Below are 18,689 nucleotides of genomic sequence, written 5' to 3' on the forward strand. Positions count from 1 at the left end.
GTGACCATATGTATGTATGTATGTATGAAGGCTTACTTACCACTGCCCAGGTGTCGTCACGTTTCTTGCAGAACATCATATGGAAGCCTTTGTCCGTAAGTCTCCTTTCAATTTGCGAGGTCAGGAGGGGCTCGGACCACTGCATCTCGTTCAAATGCGCCATGAAAGTCTTGTTGCGGAATTCAGTGGGATTCTTTATGACAAGGGATTCTGGAAAGATAAAATATAGTTTAGAAAGAATAGGAGATAATAAAAAAATATATACGGGACAAATTACACAGATTGAGTTAGCCTCGAAGTATGTTCGACACTTGTGTTACGAGATACTAACACAGCGATACTACATTTTATTATAAATACTTATATAGATATCCAAGACCCAGGTCAATCAGAGAAAGTTCGTTTCTCATCATGCCCTGGCCGGGATTTAAACCCGGGACCTCCGGTGTCACAGACAAGCGTATTATAGAGGCCGATAGATACAAATAATCTGAATAATACTAATACGCTTACTAACACAAATAAGCTTACTAACAAGCAAGACAAATTCGTGACCGGGTTAACAATCAAAATATAACGATAATATGAGATAAGAATTACCTAAAAAGCTAACTCCTTGATCATCTCCCTGGAAGATTCTGGTCTCCTCTTGGGCAGCCAGCCTCATCTCCATCTCCACAGGTATAGTCAAGTTTTCTAAACTTCTGTAACAAAAAAAAACCCCTTCAGCTGGAAGCTTCAGCGTTAACATTTCTAAGCTTTATCAATATTTGGGTGTTTGCCTTAGATACAAATTTAGACGTACTGTGAGTAATCGGGACCTTTTCAAGAAGAAAAGCTAATTCAATATTTATGAAATTAATGAAATATAACGTCGCAAATTATGGTTGTAATATCAAATGTCAATTATCTCATTTCCGATTGGACGTAGGTACAGCAATATTGGCATCTACATGATGACTATGTACTATACGTACGTCTGATGAGGCATCCGCGGCAGATCATGGCAAACCCATGTTTTTATTTAGATATAAAACGCAAATACTACCGCTGTTTCCCTTTTTTTTTCGTTAAACGGGACAGCGATAGTTTAGATAGCGACTAACGGCTTATAAATTTGAGATTCTTCTTTTAGGCGACGGGCTAGCAACCTGTCACTACATGAATCTCAATTCTCTCATAAAGCCAAACAAGTGAACGCTTTCTTTTCAAGATTGTTGGCTCTGTCTACCCCGCAAGGGATACAGACATAATTCTATTTATGTATGATGTCGAATCAGACGATCTTGTCCCAAAGTCTAACTTACCCAGATGAGAGGAAAACGTTCTGAATGCTGGTCATGGAGAGGTAATAGAATTCCGTGACGCCGAATGTTTCGAAGAACTCCTCAACTGGAGTCATGGAGTAGCAGCCGGCGAGTTCGGTGCGAGGGTAGTACAGCACAAATGACAGGCACATCTCCTGGAATAGAAGAAAGCATAGCTGTTATTATCTACTAAATAATAACATTTTATTATGAACTTCCGTGCCGTGCGGTTTCTGGCACTTGTGAATAGAATCACTATAAATTTCCCATTCCCAAGGCGACTAAGGGATATGTATAACGCTAGACCCAAGCTTCGCACGGATAACATTAAGATTAATTTCATACAAACTTTCAACCCCCATTATTTATGGGGTAGATTCTTGAAAAAAACTAATTCTGTATAGGACGCGTGTTTATTATTTTAGCTATATAAATAACAAATTTCGTTCAAATCGGTCCAGCGGTTAAGCTGTGAAAGCGAAACAGACAGACTATCGCATTTATAATATTAGTAAGGGATATATCCTCTATTATACATACATTACACAGACGCATGTAGTTTTCTTGTATTTATTGCATCGCATACGTTATTAAACGTTAATACAATGCTAGTACTACTTAAGGAAAATATTTAATACCATACCTGTGACGTAGAATAGCCGCCAAGAATAGGTTTATCCCTAGAAGTAGTGTCGTAAGTGCATTCAGTAATGAGAATATCCCCCTTCATGAACTTCCTGCCCCCTGGAACTACGCGAGACTGCTGATATCTTGCGTCGTAGGCACTCTCCTGCAACGGATAAAATAAATAAATAAATATAATAGACAAATTACACTGATTGAGTTAGCCTCGAAGTAAGTTCGAGATGCTAACTCAACGATACTATATTTTATAATAAATACTTATATAGATAAACATCCAAGACCCACGCCAATCAGAAAAAGTTCTTTTCTCATCATGACCTGGCCGGGACCCCCGGTGTCACAGACAAGCGTACTGCCACTACCACAAAATTATATCTTCTTCGTCGATAAAAGTGGCTGTGGTCGTCATGTAGTCTTGGAACACTCGGCACGATGCTTCGCTATTTTTCTCTATTAGAAGTCATTCTACTGCACTGGCACACAATAGACTTAGCGCCCATGCATTTTTACGTCACTAAAATAAATTTGTTTGTACCAAAGGCAGCGTACAAGCGGTTAGAAAATCATTTAGGGAATTGAATTAGTATAAAGTAAAGGCAAAGATCAAATAATTTCTTTAAAGAATACTTAACATATATTTTTCTGTTTATATTTATTAATTCGAATTTAATTTGTCATTGAAAGCCACTTGGTCGTGCATCCAAAAATATGTATTCCTTTTTATTTACGAACCTTTTTTTATATAACGCCATCTAACAACACAAAGAAAAAACTAACTTTTACTGATAAATAGCACTGTAAAACTTAGTCAGTGACATCTAGTGGCGCAGACGAAATTACTAAGAACAAGCAGTATTTCAGGTTCCATTTCGTCAATGCTTTTATATAAAACGCTTTTATTATTTTCTTCATTAATTACTAGATGGCTTTTAAATTACATTTGTAGAATATTATCAACAACATACATATAATAACGTCTTACAAGGACAGACAAACAGTCTTGAAAAGACTGATAGGCCACGTTCAGCTGTTGCTTAGCTTAATGATAGGACTGAGATTCAATTAGTGGCAGGTTGCTAGCCCATCGCCTAAAAGAAGAATCCCAAATCGATAACGAATACGATATTCTTGGAAAAAAAGATGGAGAAAGGATTAATCTTACTTGGATGTGCATTATTACACTGTATTCTAATTTAAACTTTCTAAAACTTGCAAACAAGTTTTGCAATACCTCTGATATGATGGGTAACTCCGTTGAATCCCTCACGTGTCTCAGCGCAATCTTCCTAGCGGTGCCATGCGCGTGTAAAAGCACCGATACAATGTTTATTCCTGTTTCTGGCATTATCTGAAATAGTGTATTATTTTTATTAATACTTGCAAAGGTGAATGGATAAACTTTTACTCAGGCTAAACCAGTTTGGGCATAAATTATTTAAATAATGATTTTGGTTCCGGACACTTCTACGTGAACGTCGTAAGCTGTGACTAACTTAGCACAGCTGAGGTACAAAAAATTAAGGTCTGAAGTCGCTCCTGGAAAGAAATCAAACGTCCTGGACCGTGGTGATAAGGAGATGATAAGATAAGGCGAACCCTGAACTCCTGCCCAGAGTAGATTCTACTACACTTAACCTCGGGAGATTGTATTTCTAGAATTATAACTGACTTACACTAGAAGTGCACTCCGAGCTGCAAATGCCAACGGTTCTATATTGAGGCTGTTTCGGCGGTATGAGGTGCAATGCAGACACACCTATCCCGGCGCCGAGCAAAGCGCCGTCATGTTGTCTTAACACCGGTGTGTATAGTACTCTGATACCGGAGTTATCTAAAACTGAAAACATAAAAAAAATGATTTAAACATGTTTCAACATGAAAGCTTAATTTGCACAGATTGAGCAAATTCCAAACTGAATTTTCTTGTGATGTATACCTACATATAAAAACCTGACCTTAGTGTAAGACCAACCAATCAAGGATCGTGATCCTAGGTGCAACTTGGGCTTCCAACTAAAGATCCTAGACAAGACACAACCCCTGGATAATATATAATTCAAAAAAGGTATTCGTACATAGGACTAAGAACAAAAAGTGCTGTATTCTGTCATCTGTGATTGTACCTTATAAAATATAAAAATTTACACAGTCACGTCCATATCTCTTGCGGAGTAGACAGAGCCAACAGTGACAGGTTGCTAGCTCATCGCCTACAAGAGGAATCCCAAGTTCAAAAGCATATCCCTTAGACGCCTTTTACGACATCCATGAGACAAAAACTAAATTAAATAAATACAATAATGCCCTGCAGAAAATTATCCTTGCGATGTTTTGTACGGAATTCTCTTCTTTAGTCAAGTTTCTTTTTCGTGACATAGCCTTGACTGAGCCTGCAATCGCAATTCGCAACTTTTCCGATATTCACCTACTCCTTTCTTTTGTGTAGCAGTTAGTTAGTAGAATTTTGTGTAGAAACAGTTCTTCAACTAACCTTCATGCAAAGCGTTGTTGTCGTAATGTATCTCCAGCATATAATACTGCACGGCTCCTCGACCCCCCAGGGGGATGCCCACGTTTTCAGGCAGGAATTCCCCTGGAATTTGCAAGTTAATTAGCCACCGCACTCAAATTGCAGGAATTTATAATTATTCCTCTAAGCAGCCCGCTTAGGTTAAACATTTTCGTGGAAAGTTAGGGATCCTTGGTTAGGTTTAAAACTATTTAAATAACGAAGTTGAGAGTTAGGTCTTAGGTAGTAGTTTGAATAACTCGCAATTTTACATTACAATTATAATATGTATAGATTAATTAGGAAAATTTATTAATTACCTTAAAAAAACATTATCTATGGATGAACATAATAAATAATACACCATTAATAGGATTTTAAACGGGAATATAAAGTTATTAAAGCCGAAGACCACTTCGATTAATCCTATTACACACACTTCGAGACATTAGTGTGTTTATTATTAGAGTATTAATAATTAATACATACATAAAATAACGCCTCTTTCCCGGAGGGGTAGGCAGAGACTACCTCTTTCCACTTGCCACGATCCCTGCATACTTAATAATTAATAGTATAACATAATTAACAAGTAATACATTTTTACAAATAAATAATTTAAATTTATTTATGACTAGCTGTGCCCGCGACATCGTTCGCGTGGAATAGTTATTTTGGACATCATTGAAGCTCTCAAGGATGAATAATTTTCCCCGTTTTTTTTTCACATTTGCTATTATTTCTTCGCTCCTTATAGTAGCAGCGTGATGTTATAAAGCCTAAAGACTTCCTCAATAAATGGTCTATTCAACGTAAAAAGAATTTTTCAATTCGAACCAGCAGTTTCTGAGATTAGGGCGTTCAAACAAACAAACAAACAAACAAACTCTTCAGCTTTATAATATTAGTATAGATATGTTGCGTTGCAAATGTTAAGTAGGTATATAAAAAGTAACAGCAACATACCTTTAGACCCCATAGCCCACGCGGCAATAGGGGTAGCGCAGATCGCCCACTCAATCGGCCTATTTGGTCCAAAGCTGCCATTATCCTGGGCCCACACATTCCAGGTGTACGTGTCAGGGTCATCAGCACATTCGTACAGCACCATATGGTGAACAGGAGAGCTGATCTTCTCGTTAACTGGTTTTCCATCTCTGATGGGTTTACTGTCGATTAGAGGCTGGTAACCAACGATGTGGTGCTTGGTCGGGAGATCAGGAACTTTGATGATCTTACACCAGAAGAGGGTAGCTTGGTAGTTGGGTATCGTTATCTGAAATTTAAAGGAACATAATTAGCCATGTCATACGTACATATAATAACGTTTTTATTCCTTACGGGGGAGACAAGAGCCAACGGTCTCGAAAATAATGTAAGACCGCGTTTAACCGGGTCTTGTTGCGTATGTCTTCTGCTTTTCTAAAGCCTATTGTTATATAGGTAAGTAGCGTTGACAAAGAAATATATTTCAAGTACCAATGATAATTTACGAAAATAGATTTATCAATATACCTATAGGTTTGGGGTGTTACTAAAAAGTTCGATAAAATAGCAGAATCTCAACCTATTAATAATGTTGTCATATAAATCAGCCGAAATATACCTTAAAGGATTCAAATATACTTGGTGTTAGGGCTTGAAATAGTATAACAGATTCAGTATTTGTCAACAATGCGAACATAAATTGGTATGCATCAATAACAATTGTCATGAAAACATTCTGTAAATAATAACTATTTAGTCTATATGGCTTTTGAGAATTATTTATACTAATATTATAAAGCTGAAGAGTTTGTTTGTTTGAACGCGCTAATCTCAGGAACTACTGGTTCGAATTGAAAAATTCTTTTTGTGTTGAATAGACCATTTATCAAGGAAGGCTTTAGGCAACATCACGCTTGAACTATTATGATCGAAGAAATAATGGAAAATGTGAAAAAAACGGGGTAAATTATTCATTCTTAAGGGCTACAATGAGGCCCATAATAACCATTCCACGCCGAAGAAGACGCGGGCTCAGCTAGTTTATTATATAGGTGAACACATTTTGCACTAAAATTAAAAAAGGTGCCCGAATAAAGTATCGATAAATGTATAAAACTGTAACTACCTAACATACATTATAATGTTACATTTAATAATCGACAATACGGCTGTTGTTTTTGGGGCTCTGCCTACCCGTCAGAGACAAATATAGTCCTTAGTCTAAGTAGAGAACCTAGAAAATCAAGTGTCACTGTAAATATTATATAAAATTTTTTTTCGGCCTTCGTGTTGCAGCAGCCGTGCGCTTGCCTGTGCCACCGGAAGTCCCGGGTTCAAATCCCGGCCAGGATATGAGAAGTGAACTTGTTCTGATTGCCCTGAGTCTTGGATTTTATCTATATATATTATAAGATATAGATTCTATAAGATATAGATTCTATAAGATATAGAATCGTTGAGTTAATCTCTTGTAAGCAAGTAACAAGTCTCTAACTTACTTGGGGGCTAACTCAATCTGTGTAATCAGTCCCTTACATATACATATTTATTTATTTAATGTAACTTACATTTTTAAGAGCGACATCCCAATGCATCAGCGGTATGGTCTCTGGCTTAGACAAGGCTTGAATAAGTCGCAAAGGCTTGGAACCACTCTTCACGTGTTTAGGAAGCTCTCCATCAGACCCTGGCGGCCCTAGAGCCCAGAGCACTTGAATTGTGTGATCCTGAAAAAGATGATTTAATATTATTAAAACTAACGCAAATATTAAATTGTTTATGGAGATTTCCAGAATTAATATAATGGTAGGAACAAAACGATATTGTTTAAAGATGACGTTTGGTGGTGATATATTATTATTTTTGTGGAAAATGTCTTAGAAATCTTAAGAAATTCTCCTGTTAGTTTGTGTTTTCATCCCTCTCCATCTCTCTAAAAGTTAGTCAAAAACCACACGCCACTCTCGCCTTTGCCTACGATCCTGGATTGGGCAAGTCAAGTTTTTACTCGAAGCAACTCCCGTCTATAAACATCCACAACCTATGCAGCGGATCCTAACCTACATTGTATCTTGGTTAAACATCCAGTTGCCTGAATGTGCAGGTTTCCTCACGCTGTTTTGTCTCACCGTAAAATCATCGATCAATAATCAAATTAAAACATAAAAGAATAACCCAGAATCTGGTTTGTCTATCAATGGATTTCGTATGGCTGAGGTGACGATGATCTCCCAGATGGGTGGGCAGAGACTACATCTATTCATTTGCAACAATCCCTGCATACCTCTGATGACTATACTTACGTTAATAATATAGTCCTCCTTATCATTAGTGTTGAATGGACGCCTGAATTCTACGACCGTGTGGGTTCTGTTCTGATGGCCTGAGATCAACTCGTAATTCTGGACTTCGTCAGCTACCACTTCTCCGTCGTGGTGAAGGCCGTGGCAATCCTGGAAAATATTATCATGATTATCCATATTTAAAAAAATCTGTGCCCGACCTGGAATAGTCAGTTACATTCATATACCTACATATAATCGTGGTCAGATCCAGCAGTCTCGAAAAGACTGAAAACGTTCAGCTGTTTTGCTTGATAATCGGATTGCTAATCAAATAGTGACGAAGGTTGCTAACCCATTGCTTATAGAAGAACTCCAATTTTATTAGTAATAATCGTTATGCAAATTCCATTAGGTATTCACCTACATAATAAAAGTTCGGAAGGCTGCAATTTACACGCGCGCAAATCCGCGGACAGTAGCTAGTAATACATAATTCCAGGCTTTAACGTATTTTTCTTAAATCGCAAGCAGCAGGAAATCGCCAACCATTATTATAGCATGAATGATTTTGACAGATTAGATAGTCTGGGCTGCCTGATATAACGTAGATTACCAAAAAGCTGCCCAGCAGCTGTTAGTAACGACTACGATTTTTAATAAGAATAGACATGAATCCTCCATAATAGAAACGCCCAAATTTAAAGCGACCTTTACCTACCCGACCTTTGCTTTCATTAAAAAAAATATATATCCTACCTATGATCCTTACAATATGGTTCAAAATGTGATTCTGAGGGAGAAACGACAGATGATTTCAAAAATGGAATAGCAGATGTTAAGAGGTATGCAATAAAGAGTTTTTATCTGCAGATGTCGCTAGCGGCACGTGTCTACCGCACCTGGCGGTTAAATGTAATGATAGGGGGACATACACACATAATAGCAGATGTGTGTGCGGTTATACTCAAAACAGATGATTTTCGACAATGTGCAAAATTACTATGCGTTTACATGAAACAGTTTTTTTTTTTTTAATTTTTAAAGTTCGGCTGCCAGTCTAATTAGTTAGTAGACTTTTTAACAAGAATATAATACTTTTTTTTTTTACTTAAAATTAATGCACCTCAAACATAAAAAACGTTGGTTAATGGCAAGCATAAAGTCAACCGCTAAAACATAGCCAAATTAGCTTCATCATCCTCATGACATTTGAATCCTTAATGCGACCTCCCTAGGGAGTAGTCCTAAGTCCGCCTAAACCCAAGATTCTAAATCATATTAACACCTTTCACGATGCGGCGTTAAAATCTTATTCTGTGGTAATCGTATCTTTAAGTGAATATAAAACTTACAATATATGGCACTGTGTAACAAGATATTATCTGATTTACGTATGATTTAGCTCTATTCCCACGGTCTGTACGCGAATAAATGGCCTTATTATAAGTTATTACATCCTTGCTTCTCTGTTCTACAAGCAAACGACCTCGGCTTTTTCAATTACATTAAAATTATCAAATTAAAAAAAGGTATCTATTCCTATTTAAAAAAAAACTGTTCACATACATAGTCATCGTATTATGTGGTAGATGATCTAAAGACTGAAGTTGTAGAGCGAACAAAGTGGAAAGAAGAAAGAAACCGGACCCCAGGCCCTGAAGCATAGCGGCGGTGGATGCAACTGGAATCACGCAAATATAAGAGAATGAGACTTGGAGAATATAAGAGAAAGAGAATGAGATTTTTTGGGTAATTGATGGAAAGTCCTATGAAGGTTTTAAGTGATCCCGTTTTTCCATTTGTCCACTTCGATAAGTTACTTTTACTACTAGCAATTTTTGTTGATCTCACAACCAATAGTTGACAGGCAGATAATGCTTCTTGCATTAAGTATAGCACAATAAAGTTTAAATAAAAATCAAATCTTAATTCTATCATTTAGCCATACAGCTGAACGTTCAAGACTGTTGGTCCTGCCTGTCTACGCCGCCGTAAGGGATAAAGACGTACCTAATTATATGTAACTATGTGTATGTAAGAATCAAATGAAAATGAACCAGTAACAAGTAAAGATTTTGATTTATTTAATTATTTTTAAACTAAGTTCAATATCAATATTTACGTGACGTCGATCAGTGGTGTCCATTGCTACAAAAGAAGTCCCACCCGATCAACTCCTTGCATATGAACTTGAAGTCAGTAGTACCATAAAACAATCAACGAATACTAAACACACACACGATTGTTGACTATCAAGCAAGCGGTATTATGTAACTATTCTGCCATTTCATACAAGTTCAAACGGAAGCATTAAAATTCCTTCTACATTCACACAAAAGAATAACTTTTGAGAATCACTCCGCGCATGTGAATCGACCGACAATGGGAACTTATTTGCTGAACTTTGATGACGTGCAATTTTCTACTTATTCCCGATGTAATACGGTGTTTAATTACTTCAGCCACAGGAGAGTACCTGGTGTGTGATTATTCGCGGAATTGCACAAATCTATAAAAATGTATGTGCACCGTGTATGGGACAGCTGATAAATCTGTGTGGGAGAAATTCCGCGGAGAAATAAACGAGATGTGAATCCTATTCATAGCATACTATATTGCAGTCCATAATACCTTCGTGCCCTGGCAAGTGATATATTCTTACATACATAATTATGTTTCTTTTCTGGAGGGATAAGTAAGCCGAATTCTTTTTTTGCAATATGTTTTTTGCTTGATCGACATTTAGCAATCTTTAATAAAAGCAAGTTGGCTCAGGATCCTGGAAAAGTTTGATCTCTCTCGATTTTATCAAGTGATAATCTTGACCTTACCAAATATCATTTGAAAAAGTATAAGTTTGAGAAACCCATGCGTAATTAACCAAATCTATTAAAACATGCAGACTTCAACTTCGAAAAAATTAGTAAGTGCCCCAAGCTACAACACCAAATCTTCTTAAAAATATTTTGAAAGACAATCGGCTTAGCGTAGAACCAAAATGGCACAGACAAATTCAATGCTTTGTCTCTCGCTTCCAATTGGTCTCCTACCAACTACACATTTGAAATATAAATGCACTCACATCCATGATAAACAACCCAAGTTGCAGGTGTCACCCGCATGCACCTTGCACACCTTGTTTTAAATTGAATGGATACTTTATGTTATGACTGTAAAGTATTGCGAGTAAAGATTACGAAGAGTTTCTTGATAACTTACAGTACCGAAAATTAGGCGACAAGCAAGAGTCGGCAGAAGGTAAGAGCTGTAAGATATAATAAAATAATGTTATTTATTACAAAAAGTAAGATGGAGATGTTTCATCATCCAACTCTTGTATCACTGATGCGACTGATAGGCAACGCACGGCCGAATCTAAATACTGATGATTTATGAATTGTCATTATTGAAGTCTAAAAACCACATAAATTATCGTAAGCACAAGTTAGTAAAAGGAAACACGTGATACTTACTATAGAGTACAAGATAATGACTATGACAATATCCTTCTAAGGCAAGCTGCTTAAGACAAAACAGACAGACAGACAAAAAAGGTGACGGTCATGATAACAAGTAATTATGGCTCCTATTGGGCACAAATAGCTAGGAAATAAATAAAAAAAATAAACTTAGGAAACTTAATATGAGAAATAAGGATACAAATACCTACTTTGACACAGATCAGCTTACTGTAATTTATCGTTATTCGATTCGCATAAACTATAAGTCAAAAATAGTTAATTGCTTACTTCAAGTCCATATTTCTTTTGCCTATTAAAAATTAGCTTTAAAAAAAAATTGATCGTTTTTGATCATACGAAGGCGTAAAGAATTAGTATGAGGAACGAATCACACAAAATCGAAATTAATTCCATAAGCGTAGCCGAATAAGTGTGTGATACTGCTGTAGAGGTTAATTCTGGGTTCATTTAAAACGCTGGGTCTGTAGATGAATTTGAACAAGTTGCCCGAACGGAACGTGACGTGGATGACGAATAGCGGGGATATACGTCTTGTCTCTCGTTCGAGTGGATTGAGATTGGAAATACATTTGCAGTAGTGGGCATTCGTTGAAGTACTGAAGGCACTCGCCAGAAATAACAGCAATCAATTGTTCATCGGCTTCGTAAGTTTATAAGAGAAGCTCTATAGGTAAAATATAATTTATTTGCTCTCAAAAGTGTCGGACATGCCATATATATTATCATCATAATTTTTGGCGTTTATTCCTGTAGTAAAAGAAACCCGGAGTTCTGCTAAGTCCATGATGACCATAATTTGCCATCATTCTTACTCATCGGGAAAAATACACCGCTGAAGTAATTTAAACAACTGACACACCTAGACCATCTTTATGAATCACGGAAAGACGTTGGAAATGCGACCGACTAAATATAATGTACTTGAGCCAAAATTGCTTGAACTATTTGCCTTAAAATATACACACACAAACAAAATACCTAATAGGTACTTAAAAAATGTACTACCGCAGAATTATAAGCAGGACAGGACTGATATATGGATGTCAACTTTGTATGCAGAAAAAAAATCACAGGCATAAATCCTTTTAAGTTATTGGTTACATGATAAAATAAAATTGTAATGGATAGTACAAAGACAAAAAGTCAGAAAGTAATTATTGATTTTACGAGTCAAATGCTTGCCCCTGCTTCATAACGTTCTAGTGAAGGTAAGGGTAAGGGTTAGGGTAACGGTAAGGGTTTTAGATATAGCAATATCGTCTTACCAAAACAAAAAAGATGCCTCAAAAAAGACTTATAAAAACAATCGATTATGCATTAGACGCACTTCCTGCACTTAATCAACTTTGAATAATCGAAAATAGCGCTTGTATCGATAACTGAGTGTAGTCGATAAAAAATGTATGGTCCAACGAGTTGAGAGCTACGGATCGGATATCATTGGATTACTCGATAATTTAAAAATTGGATGAGGTCTCTCGTGAGATTTAGGTCTTTAGTTGCATTTTGGTGTAAATGAGGTAGTTGGAAAAAACTAACTAGACTCTTCCGCTTTTTATGTGTAGAAATACGTATATATAGAACACGATGCCCGGTAAAAATGCGTGAGACACAAAAAGACAGATACCAATCCCACCTAGGCCATAAAGTACCAATGACTATTTTTGAATTGGATTCTCTTGAAAACATCTTCAATGGTCATGAGCGTACCCCAGGTTCCTCTCCAGAGTGGTGAGGATGTAACTGGGACTATAGTTAGGAGAAATTTAAAGAGAACGATGATAAGAATAAGTAAAAAGACACCTTTCATTAGGTGACAATGTACGGTTCGAATGCAGTACATTCACCTACACATATTGTACTGTACGTGGTAATGTATACGGTACAGTAATGTAATATATTGGGTGAGTCACTGTACGTGATTGTAATACTCGGGTTCAGATACAAATAGGTAATTCCTGGTGCGTGTGACAGGACTTCGAGGTACTGTCGTGCACACGAATGAAACTGAACTGAATAAATAAGCAGCAACTTAAAATGGATTTGATAATAAACAAATACTGAGAGTTCACGACGAAAGCGTTTAGGAACAAGTCGCTTACTAATTTTATTTTGATTTAATAATATGTGAACATACATACATAAAATCACGCCTCTTTTCCGGAGGGGTAGGAATGAGACTGTATTTATCCTACGGGGTAGATAGAGCCAACAGTTCGTAATTGAACAGCCACGCACAGTAAAAATAACTATGACACTTTTTTGACAAAACTGATATAAAATGGCGAATAATTTGACACAAACACATAATAATTAAGCTAACACAGCTACCAAACATCATAATTAAACGAAATTAATGTCCCACAACGGCATCATCATCGTCACGCAGTACTTTTTCCCTTCCGACCTATTTTTTTTAGATAATCACTCTTTGTGGAACCCAGAATCCCGGATTTCCCCTGCCATGTCCGGTTGGTGTAATCAAGCGTTAAATAGCATAATATAAAGCATGTGATTTATAGTCAAAATCAGTCCAAACCAATTTAGGCAGAGTGTTAAGATAATTTATTAGTTATCATGGGGCTGATTCCTTTACCGAAACGAATAAGATTTTTTTTGTTTTGCACATTAACATTACGGAGACTTCAATTTAAATAAAATCCTATCAGTAGGATCGCTACATGAAATCAACAAGTACATGCACCAAGCATGTAAGAAAAATTCCCACTCAAATGAATTCCTTTTTTTTTGGTACACACATTTAAATTTATGCAAAGCAAGAAAATAAATGCAAATACCATTTGCGCTCGCCTGTACCTGTCTAACTAAGCCCGGATTCCGTACCGGAGTGGTTAACCATTTGTTACGTCGAGGGCGTTTGTACGGCTTTTAAACCCACGGTAATGAACGCTCTTTTTAAAATGAGTTTGGGCACAAAATCTCCTAAATATGAAGCATTCCAAATAGAAGAAGTTGACAATCCTTCGGACAAAACATAAGATGTTTCTATGGTGATACCTATCTTCCTATTTATTTCATGTTAGTCAATTAAAAGAAAAACACCATTGAAAACACCCCGGAGGTTTCTATCAGAAAGTGCCCATAAATGAATCATCACAAACACTAGAGCACGCCCGCTATTTCGCCCGCGTGAAATAAATATCACGTCAATTTCTGCTTCTGCGAGAATTTCTTGAAGTGCATCCCTAGGCAACATGTAGGTAATGTCAAAATTCAACACGGTTAAGGCTGTGCATTGAATGTCACACAGTCAGTCAGTCATTATAAAGTCATGAAATCGTCACAGCTTTCAAGAAAACAGCTAACAATCAAATAGAGAAATACAATGATAAGAACGGAATAAGTGAGAAGAATCCTAGTTCTCGCGTTTCCTCTAAAGGCTATTTTTAATACAGGACTCCATTTACCAGAACATGATGAATAGCAAACATTTTCCGAAATTAATGAAGGTAACGTTACGTTAATAACCTTATTACGCTAATAAATGTGACCTTCACATTTTACAAAAAGGTTTCGATGGCAAGAGACAGACAAATTTTGGAGTAATTTACAAAAATAAAGTAGACTTTTATAGGTATATGTGAACAATAACAATTTGAACGTTCTTTATAAGTTTAGATGTTCCTAGGCTCAATGGTTCTGGCTGGAGTCATTTAAACATCACTTAATCACTAAGTTACGCAAAAGGTTGTTATATATTGGTTGATAGTATATTATTTTTCAGCAATAAACCTATTTGCGTATCTTTTATTCGTCACTAATCATGCAAAAGCAATTGGGTTAGCATTACAAAGAGCACTATACATTCAAACTCGCTTACAAAACATTACAATCTAACATCTAGAATAAATTTCTCGAAGAATTGCATATGCAAATTGAATTTGCGGTTTAGGAACAATGCTGCAGGAGACAGCTGGCAAACTAATCCCTAGTTTTACAATGAAGTTAGCTAACAATATAACATTTGTAGCTTCTATTAAAGAAAGCTAGAAACTAACTTATATGTGGTGAAAAATGTGACACATCCATTAATCATCAGCTATAACTATGTTAGTAACTGATTATAATAGAAATTGACGTAACCATTGATAGTTATAAAGACCAGGCATCCAAAAAGGAAAGATTTTGAAAATTGTCACGCGTCAAGCGAAGTCTTGCGCAAAACTTGGCGCTTTACGCATGTTAGTTATAACTTTAAAAGTTTTAATAAAAAAAAAGTTGACGTTTACCGGAAAAAGTGGCACCTAAAAAGAACGCCAGAAAATGGTAGATTGCTCTGTGATTGTATGCAATTATGTCTCGAAACAAGACGATGGTGTCGGCCGTCACGGTTCGGTACCCGGGACGTTGACATGTCTATCGAAAACCGCAGTAACACAGAGCAAAGAGCACTGGTGTCAAGTCTTGTTGAGTGTTTAGTGGTCACATGGATCTAAAGTATTTTAAATAAAGCAGCGAAATATAAAAAACATGATATTTTTAGCAATATCAGTAAACTACTCAAAAATCAAACTAACTTTTATTTAGTTTTCTTCGGTGAAGATCTGAGAGTAATGGAAAGTTTATAGGCGTGAACATATACAAAACATCAGCAAATTGTGAAATCATTTGAATGTTTTTATATCTATGAAATTCAGACAAAATATCTTGCCAGAAGTTATTTGTGTTTACAGTAATTTCAAAGTTAATAAAAAAATGGTCAATACAGGGAATATTAATAGAGTTTAGTAATTCTAAAATGCTGTTCTAAGCTGCAGTAAGCCACTGATACAAAGTAATTAAAATGAGAGATCTCACTTTCTACAAAAATTAAAAATCCCATTTAATAATGTATGCATGTAAATTTTAAAATGATTTTACGGAGAAACATTTAGTTTTTAGTGGTTTTTTTTTCAAATAAGTACGAAAACATATCTCTACGAAACATACGCAAGAATTATGAACGCTTTATTCATAAATTCCTTCAATAGCAATCTCTAGAGGCGAAACGTGTCGGTATTCAGTGGGTGAAATTGCTCCCCCGACAAATTATAACGCTTTTAATTAAATAATAAATTAAGGAGACCGAACACGAACGGTGCAAAATTAGAAGGGCTTGCGTGTTTTCTTGTAACGAAATACGTGAAGCCGTGCAGCCTTCCTACAAAAAGTGGTATATTAATACCCTTAGTGATCTTAGAAAAAAAATTGGCTTTCCTTTAATATTTGTCACTTATTTTTGATATATTGCTTAGAGATTTTTTAACTAGGGACTTTTAAAACGACTTCATATAATATGAAGCTTTTTAAAACACGCAGAAAAACAAACAATATGAATAAGCACGAATAAAACAAAATGTTAATTATACGATCATTAATGAGAAAACAGACCACACCACCGTGAGAATAATGCAACAGTTGCAGTCTTGATAAAAACTCACCAAAATTTGAGCTCTCTCGTTCCTGTCGTCAACCCAGGCGACTACCAGGTCGGCGCCTCTCATATTACTTGCTGAATTTAACCCCAAACCGACGTAACCAGTGGTTTTCGCTTCCAGTCTAAAAGTCACTCCTGAGTTTGAACTTATCCATTTCAGCACGAAATCACCATTTTCGTCCAAACTTTCTATATGCGTCCAATTCAAACGAGATTCGAACGCGTTCGAATCGAACACTTCCCGCCGATGTCGCACTTTGTATTGATCGACTATTCGACTTGTCTTTTCATTTTTAATGTTTATAAAACCTTGCGAGTTCTGTTCGAGTTTCAATGATAGTTCATTTGGGAAAATGTGTTGATTTAATTTTGGCAGTTTTGCATCGCAAAGCAGAATTGCGCTTAAAGCTAAGACAGTTTGTAGGTGCATTTTTGGGCTTCTAATGACGTTTTCTCATTCCTTTTTTTAATCTGAAACAAAAACGAAATACAGTTTATTATTCCATTGTCTAAAAATCACAGCTACTTTTTCTCCTTCCTTCTTCGTTTTTCATAAACCAAAAAGGTATATTTCTTAATATGTAGAGCATTCATAAAACTGAAAATACATCATATTTACTTATCCAAACAATACAACATTTAAAACATAACTGGGCTTATATATTACATATCGCCATTACCAAAATACTCAGCTACATCAATCCATATTTTACAAACTGGTTGAACCAGGATATACAGCAGAAACCGGTACTATTTCCGGTATTACCCTTACGGCCATGAGTCTCGCAAACAAAAACTATTCATCCTGCGATGTCCCCATACAACACACTTAAAAACCTCGCTCATAAAACCTCCACCTCCTTTCACAAATATTGAACAAATGGTAATGTTACAGCTATAATTTTTAATTTCATTAGCATACTAGTCATGACTTGGCGCCATTGTCCAAATGAGTCACCTTAAAAATGGAAGCAAAATGTATTTCCTATTAGATAAACATGCAAACATATTAATAAGAACAAAAGATTCTTTATTAACATAATAATTTCTTTATTATTGTCTCAATTATTGTCTTACACCAAAAACACTCGAACTCGAGTGCTTCCAATCAAGACAATCATCATTTGTTTCTCACATGAAGCATCGTTTTAATTATTCCACTAACAACCAGAGGAAGTATGAAAAATAAACGTGAGAAATTCGGTTTAAGCAAAAACTTGGCTTCTCGCAATAAATAGTGAGAGTGTAGAAGTATCATCTTGGTATTATAGACAAGTTACATTTGGATGAGCAACAGCAAATTACAAAAAAGTGACTAAATAAATATATCTACGAATTCCATTTCATTAAGTAACTAGTTCCTTAAGAATAAGGATCCATTATGTTTACGTCCAAGTATAATTATTTCGTCAGAAACAGGTCTGAAAAAGTTGTTAACTTTAAATGCGATTTTAGAACTCTACGATTCAAGTTTTCGGATATAAGAATTAACTCCCCGTCGCGTCGATTGTGTGAGATGCGAAAGGAAAAAGTTGCTGCTGTCAATCAAATCCTTGGAGTAGTCGTACAAGGTAGAAAAAAGACCGGAGGAAGCGGTTTCCATTCACAGATTTAAAGGATCGGTATGGTCACACTGTGTGACCATACCGATCCTTTAAAGTTATTGTTCTGTAGTGCCCTTATTTTGTGCAACATGTGTGCTCCAGTCGAATATCTTAGTATATCTGTGAATAAATCATACGGGTCTCTTTGCGTTACAAGATTAAGAGAACGACATCTTTTGCATAATAAAGTTAAAGGAAAATGTTACCGTTGATTTAGCACTGAAAACGTTTTACGAAAAGGAAAAGAAACGGTTTATTTTACTTAAGTAGCTGACATAAATATTAATCGACCTAATTCTATTTGAAGCTGAAAGTAGAACGTTTGTTTATTGAATTTAATCCTTAAAAAGTTGGTTTTAATTTATTTAACAATTTCTCTCTAAAAATATAAAACTGACAAAGAGAAAACATATTTTTACAAGACACATATTTT

General features: G+C 35.9%; 1 protein-coding gene across 1 annotated transcript in view; it reads right to left on the bottom strand.

The window, feature by feature from the left end:
• The window catches only part of LOC106143425 (MOXD1 homolog 1), a 41,369-nt gene that overhangs the window by 2,704 nt on the left and 19,976 nt on the right, over positions 1-18,689 (bottom strand). Inside the window, exons 2-12 of the mRNA XM_060948881.1 lie at positions 16,657-17,123; positions 7,752-7,901; positions 7,017-7,175; positions 5,428-5,737; positions 4,444-4,545; positions 3,626-3,789; positions 3,184-3,300; positions 1,951-2,097; positions 1,308-1,462; positions 601-704; positions 41-210 (exon numbers count right to left, since the gene is read on the bottom strand). Coding sequence (XP_060804864.1) covers positions 41-210; positions 601-704; positions 1,308-1,462; positions 1,951-2,097; positions 3,184-3,300; positions 3,626-3,789; positions 4,444-4,545; positions 5,428-5,737; positions 7,017-7,175; positions 7,752-7,901; positions 16,657-17,082 — 2,004 coding nt within the window. The 5' untranslated portion in view covers positions 17,083-17,123. The remainder of the gene's footprint in view (positions 1-40; positions 211-600; positions 705-1,307; positions 1,463-1,950; positions 2,098-3,183; positions 3,301-3,625; positions 3,790-4,443; positions 4,546-5,427; positions 5,738-7,016; positions 7,176-7,751; positions 7,902-16,656; positions 17,124-18,689) is intronic.

This window comes from Amyelois transitella, chromosome 17 (assembly GCF_032362555.1).
Source record: "Amyelois transitella isolate CPQ chromosome 17, ilAmyTran1.1, whole genome shotgun sequence".
NCBI lineage: Eukaryota > Metazoa > Arthropoda > Insecta > Lepidoptera > Pyralidae > Amyelois > Amyelois transitella.